Below are 6,760 nucleotides of genomic sequence, written 5' to 3'. Positions count from 1 at the left end.
TCCCTTGTTGTATCAATACACCCCAAAAAACAATAGTTAAAAAAATAAAAATAAAAAAAAAGCCTCAAATTCTGCATGCATACCTATGACAGATACAGCCTTTTATTGGAGTTGTGGGTCTCACAAAGTTTTAACTGGTAACTTTGCTTGATTGTTTTTGTTTTCAACTTGTTCAAGATGTTTGTCGAGCTGGATCTTTAGCATAAAACGTCTGGCTTTCAATCTTGCTACCACCATCAGCAAGTTTTTGCTGATTTGTTACCTGAAGACTTGTGTTGTGTACAACTGAAACTCAGTCAAATTAAACCCTTCTTAAATGTAAAAATCATATGCAATATGTCGTTATCTGCTCTTGAATACTTTGAAAAATAAACCCAAGAATTAAAATAACAAAGCCAGTTATAAAATACGTATTTATTTCCTGTTAATTTTACATATACATTTTGCTAAACATGTCCCTTCATAACACTTATAATATATAAAACAGAAATGCTTGTTTACGTTTTATGTATAAACCTAGATTAATGCTATTTTAACATATAATGGGTTACTTTTCTTTAAAAATATTTCATCCTTCACTGAGTAAGCATGTAGTGTTCTATGCACATATGTTTTGTACATATACTTTTGCACAAAAACATTAAAAAAGATGAGATCTTTAGTAAAATTTAAACAATAATCATAAAGCTTAATATTAGTTCCATAAACAATAGTTTTTAAACATCACATGTGATGCAAATTGCTGAATTTTGAGTCACAGCTTTAGTCGATGGGGAAAATCTGGTCTGATGACATTGCAGATGATGTCCGTGAACGCAGTAGCCCACAGAAGTCGTCTGCTCCTGGAGAAAGCAGAGAAGTAGAAGTTGAAAATGAACACACAGTGGGTGACTTTAACCAATGTTTCAAACAAAAAAAGATAGTCACTCTTACCAGTGTGCAAAGCTTCATGCGCGGCCCAACATGTTCTCCAGATGCTCTATTCTCCCGGATATGTCAGCTAGTTTGACCAGTCAAGGAAAAGGGGGAAAAAAAGCAATAAAAGTGCCTGGACACGTCATTAAGCTCCGCAGGTCAGCTCGGGTCACTCGTGTAGCAGACCGTTTAAAACACTGTCTGCCATTTGAAACAACAGGAAGGATATGCTTGGCTGTGAGCTGCTGGATGGTCGCCTGCGTCTGCCTCTGGAAAACCAGCATGGCCTCGCATTTGCAGGGATCCTCCACCACCTCCGCCCTCGCCTCTTCACCAGGAGAGAGCAGATTTCACATCAGCATAGCAGCATATGTACAGTAAAAAAAAAGAAGTACAGAAAGAACCACCCACACTGTTTTTTTAACCAGTGAGCAAGAAAAAAGCTGAGCAAAAACAAATGAGAGCATATTTTTACAGCAATACGAATTGTAAAAAACGTCTTCATCGTGACATATAGGGGTTTTGCTAAAGCAGAGATGGAAACATTGTCAGTTGAACACAAATGTAGGCTTGATTATTATTATTTGTTTTAGTTGTAAAAATATTTGAATTTTTTTTTTTTTTTTTTTACAATACTTTATGATTAGTATTAGTAGGTGTGTGGAATTAGTATAATTAGTACTTTCTGTTGGTCTGTCACATAAAATTCAGATGAAAACAGTAACAGCAACATGACAAAATGTAAACAGCCTAAAGAGTTATAAACATTTTTGCAAGGCAGAGTAAGGAGCAGTTGGTTGGTATGTTGTGAACCCATGCACTGTTTTATATGGATTCCCGAACCTTTACAGCACCGATAATATCACAACAAAAACCATTAAAGGATTAAAGGAAGCGAAGATTCAGTAGGTTCTTACGTTTTGGGGAACATGTTTTCTTGTCTGCATTCAAGACGTAACCGCTCTGGCACTTGCAATAAAAGGATGCATTGCTGTTGATGCAAATGTGCTCGCAGTCATGTCCCATGGCACAGGGGTCCAGACCTGGGTTTGGGGGAAAGTATCAGTACAGATCCATAAGCTGCTATAAAGTATTTTACTTGCTTTGTGCTGAGATGTGCTAACTTGTGCTGGAATTTGCTAGAAGATGAATCTTCATGGCTTAATAATTAAATGCACTGATAGATATTTTTCTTTCAGGTTTGCATTTGGTGGGAAACGCCATCATTCAAACACTTTCACCACATCTCAGCCACTTGCTACCTGTGTTACACAACACAGGTAAAAATCACAGAAACACTGGAAGCACACAGACGTGTTACCTGAAAGAGGGACGAACAGTAACACTGAGACAAAACATCTCATCTTCACAGCAGAAGATGCAGCTATTCAAACCACTGGTACAGACATTGTAAAGTTCTTATAACCTTATCAAGATTTCCCTGTACATTGGTCACTTTAAACACAGAGAACATTTAAAAACATAAGGACACTTTGGTTGCAAACATCTAAAAATTCTGACTTTTCTTTGATTTTTTTTTTTTTTAAGTTGAAGCCAAAAGTTTGGGACTGAATAGCCCCAAAACTTTACAGGTAATTAATGCCTCAAAAAACACATTCTGACATCTGCAGTCCATGTGGGGGTTGAGAGCATCTGCAGCTTGATTTTTCCCTCATGATTTCAGAGGTCACTAATAACATTGTAAATAATCCACATTCTTCAGCAACCACCCCTGTAGACTGTAGGTGCCCTAATTGAGGAACTAGACCAGGGTTAACGGAGGGAAAGGTCCTGAAGGCCCTTCTTTGTCCTACCGCACAGGGTTTCCCTGAACTTGGAGGTGAGCTTCTCGATAACGCCGTAGGTCTCCACGTAGAAGACGTGTTCCTCCAGAGGGACGCTGGCCATCAGCTGTAGGGACTGCATGTCTGCACGGTCCACGCCCACGGCGTAGATCTCTATGCCCGAGGCCCGGGCCTCAGCGGACACTTCTTCCACCTGGTCTTGAGGCCTCCCATCAGTCACGACGATGGCCACCTTGGAGATGTTCCCGGAGCGAGGTCGAGCTCCAGACTTCTCAGTGAAGGCTTCTTTCATTGCTGTCTTGATGGCAAGGCCAGTCATAGTGCCAGTCGCAAGGGGCTCAATTCGGGCAATGGCTTTCTTCAAGTTAAGTTTGTTGAAGTGGTCCTTGAGCAGGAACTCTATCTTGACTGTACTGGCATAGTTGACCACAGCCACTCTTGTCGCATCTGAGCCTACATCGAGGGTGTCCGCCATGTTGGCCAGGAAGATTTTGACCTTCTTGAACTCGGCAGGACGAACACTGCGAGAGCTGTCAATGATGAAGACCAGGTCCAGGGGGCGACTCCTGCACGGAGAGTCTGTCTCTGGTGATCAACCAAACCATGGCAAGAATAAGTCCATTTAATAATAAATGGAAAAGACAAAAGTTTGGTTTTAGTGGTGAAAAAAATAAAAAATAAATCATCCAAAACCGAACAGTTTGAGATGTACGGCATGTTCCCAAAGGAACTAAATGAAACGATAGTGCATCTCTTGTTTGGTTGAACAAAAATGACAGTGTATGCTGAATGACATACAATGCATCATTTCAGAGTTGCAACAACCCATCTCACTTTCCTTTAAGGAAAATATGCACAAAATTAAAAGAGACATCACACCTGAACAAGAAGACATACTGTAAGTGTTAGCATTCCTTTCTGAACAATATCATGCACATTATGCAACAAACTGTGTGTAGCTCATCAGTCAGATCCTCTCTGCTTTTCATTTTAGTTAACCTGGAAGTCAGTCGAAGATCTCTTCACATTGTTCTACTACACTGCCATGAAAAAAGTATTTGCCCCTTTACAGATTTCTTCTGCTTTTTTTTTTTCTAGTTTTGTTATACTTTAATGTTTCAGACCACCGAACAAATTTAAAAACAAGACATATAACCTGATTAAATAGAAGCAATCTTCAAATTAGGATTTCAGCATATTAACTTAAAAGCTACAGAAAAGTGTACAAAAAAGGTAAAAATAAGTAAATAAATAAAAACATAGTAAGGGGCAAAGACATTTTTGTTTTATTTAAAGTACAGCACCGTATGTGTTTAAGAGAGATTGCTAGTTGTCGTCTCAGTATGTGTGCGTCCTTGAGAGAGCGGCACCAGTGTTGTTGTCTAACTCCTAGGTAAGAGGACAGGTCTACCGCTGACCAAAGTCGCAAAAATACATCTGACCTTGAAAGTACGGAGGAGAATTGGTTGGGTTGGAAAGCGATCCTGACTGGTAATATTCTACCTGTCTCCACAGGACTGATGGTGGTGATGAGGCCGCTTTGGGTACTGACCGGTTGCTTCCAAAGAGCAGGGGTCTCCACCGGTGACGCAGTGGTCACGATGAATGTCACTGGAGCCTCTGAGGCTGCAGGGAACGTTGGCCTCACCGTATGTCTCGGCAGAGTGGGGAGGACTAAAATAGCTGCTGCTGGTGCTGACTTTGTAGGGCACGGACCTCTCGGTTTGTACGGCCATGTGCCTTTGACTCTGTGTTGGGGATGTGGTTGAGCAACTGGTGGAGATAAACCTCTGTATGTGTGATGCAGGTGTGGTGCTGCTGGTCCATTGAACCTGTGGTGATAGGGCATCATGGGAAGCGGGGGCCTGTGGTAAGTCACTGGTGGAGATAGAGGAAGAGGTCGATACACTACCGGTGGAGGGATCCTTGGTGGCTGGTAGTGGTAGTGATACCTTCCTCTATACGTGTAATCACTTCTGTGATCTACAGGCCCACCAGAAAGGAGAAGTGATAGAGAACATTAGAAGGATGAAGGAAGGCAAACATGAAGGTTTTGTAAGTTGACATTTTAGTTAACGCTAGTCACATTAACAACAATCAGACATTGTTTTATTGTCCACAGGAACAAGGACACATGATTAGTAAAACATTAAATATTCAATCATTGGAGATGTTTCAAACAAGCAGGGATTCTTTTTATGGCAAACTGCTTGTGAAACCCTCCAGTGAAGACTCATCACCATGCAAAGGGCTCACAAAAAGAGTAAAATGCAGTTGTTAAAACACTTGATTGTAGGTGAAATATTCATCCATTCATCATTTTAATTTTGTCGTCTTTTAAGATCTAACCAAGAACTGGGTTCGCAAATGAACCTGTGGCTAGAAAACAAAATGCTGCCGTTTCATTCGCTGCCCTTGATGAAAAGAATTAGAATTGAATTAAGCTCATGTTTTCACATTTTTGACAAGTCATATCTAAAAATCTCATTTTATTAGCATTTTATGTTGCAGAGCATCACAAAATAGCACACAATACTGACGATTTTTAGAAATAAAAATCTGAAAAATGTGAGAATAAAAATGTTCAATAAGAGTGGATAGTTGACAACATTTTGTGCATCTAAAACTACATTACTATTAAAATGTATATCTCTTGCAGAAGCACAATATTTTTTTCCTGCTAAAGCTTTAGAAGTAACGAACACAACTTATGCTTTACGACAAAACAAAACCTCTACCATCTAAAAGTATATTTTCTGAATAAGAAACTGGATTTTTAATGAACTTACTTGCTGGATTCGGGGTCCTGAGTACAGGTTGAGCATTGTGTCTGGTCTGAGAATAACTTTGTGCGGTTTTAAGCTGAGGATCTCCTGCTATGAGGTGGTAGGTTGCATGCGCAACGTCAGAAAACAGCAGCGAAACACAAAAGAGAAGGCTGCAGGGAAAAGGCTTCATCTTTAGATCATTTAGCAGAGCCTGGTCCGTGTGTCTTTTCAGGATCGGGGTTTCTGGAGTACCCTGCTCCGCTCTGCAGGGGATCGCCCACCTCCACATATGAGAAGATCTGAAGAGAGACGCGTCAGACTGCCCACCCAATCCAAAGGGCTTGCAGGATAGGGAGAATAAATATTTGTCGAGGAGGGACTAAAGAGGCTGCTTTTCCTCAAATGTGATTCCTTTAAGACTCGTTTAATGCATTAGCTCATCCTTCTATTTATTTTTTTTCCCTCTTCTCATGTATATTTTCTTTTAAAATCTTTCCTCTATAGCAGGGGTCCCCAAACTACGGCCCGCGGGCCGGATCCGGCCCGCCACGTCATTTGGGCCGGCCCACTGAACAATGCCGGATCCGGCCCGCCTGCTCATACCAGAGAGCATTCAGCGTTTTTTTTTCATATGTTGTATTTTCTGGTTTATATGTGGATTTTTCTTCAACCACCAGGGGGCTTTTGAGCAAATGTGAAACTTACTTTCCCTCAATGGAATATATACTCGTCAGTCACCGTTTCACTCACGGTTTTTTCCATTTGCATTCTGGGTAAAAATCTATCCAAAAGTGTCGTCGTCTCCCCCCCCCCACCCGTCGACAAGAATTTCTTTGTTTTTTTTTACTGCAAAAACTAAGACCACAGAAAGGAACAGCTATGTGGCCCTCGCAGGAAAAAGTTTGGGGACCCCTGCTCTATAGGAAAGCCGTTCATTTTTTTCCTTTTCAATTTGACAATAAACAGTAGGAATCTGTGTAGTTTTACAACAAACATCATGTTCACACTTTCATACGGTTTTTATTTTTGGTCCTGCATTAGACGTTTTCATCATTGAACAAAAACCTTCCAAAAATAAAAATAAAAACGGCAGGTCAATGTGGAATCTGGAAATGCAGCATGCATTTCTAAAAATCTGATTTTCCAAGTTAAATTCTTCAGTTTAACAAAAAAAAAAAAAAAAATAAATATATATATATATATATATATATATATATATATATATATATTTTAATTCTTTAATCTTAATCCCCAACATCAATGAGGAAAATC

The 6,760-nt window shown here is 40.0% G+C and overlaps 1 protein-coding gene across 1 annotated transcript; it reads right to left on the bottom strand.

Annotated features, from left to right (window-relative positions):
* Window positions 1-395: 395 nt before the first annotated feature.
* On the bottom strand, window positions 396-5,986 carry LOC106953727 (matrilin-3-like). The gene is made up of 7 exons (XM_015042693.1): window positions 5,510-5,986; window positions 4,224-4,703; window positions 2,730-3,305; window positions 1,833-1,958; window positions 1,145-1,243; window positions 934-1,003; window positions 396-842 (listed from the first exon to the last, which is right to left on the bottom strand). The coding sequence occupies exons 1-6, from the start codon at window positions 5,775-5,777 to the stop codon at window positions 948-950; spliced, it is 1,605 nt and encodes a 534-aa protein (XP_014898179.1). The 5' UTR covers window positions 5,778-5,986; the 3' UTR covers window positions 396-842; window positions 934-947.
* Window positions 5,987-6,760: the final 774 nt, after the last annotated feature.

Source organism: Poecilia latipinna, unplaced genomic scaffold (assembly GCF_001443285.1).
Source record: "Poecilia latipinna isolate Pla-1442-1.1 unplaced genomic scaffold, P_latipinna-1.0 Scaffold599, whole genome shotgun sequence".
NCBI classification, from domain to species: Eukaryota; Metazoa; Chordata; class Actinopteri; order Cyprinodontiformes; family Poeciliidae; genus Poecilia; species Poecilia latipinna.
This window is presented reverse-complemented; position numbering and strand designations above follow the sequence as displayed.

Coding starts and splice junctions, on each gene's coding strand:
- LOC106953727 (XM_015042693.1), bottom strand. CDS start 5,777: ATGTGGAGGTGGGCGATCCCCTGCAGAGCGGAGCAGGGTACTCCAGAA. Junction 4,704..5,509: donor CAGGACCCCGAATCCAGCAA/GTAAGTTCATTA, acceptor GTGGGCCTGTAG/ATCACAGAAGTGATTACACG. Junction 1,959..2,729: donor GTTCAGGGAAACCCTGTGCG/GTAGGACAAAGA, acceptor CCCCAAACCCAG/GTCTGGACCCCTGTGCCATG.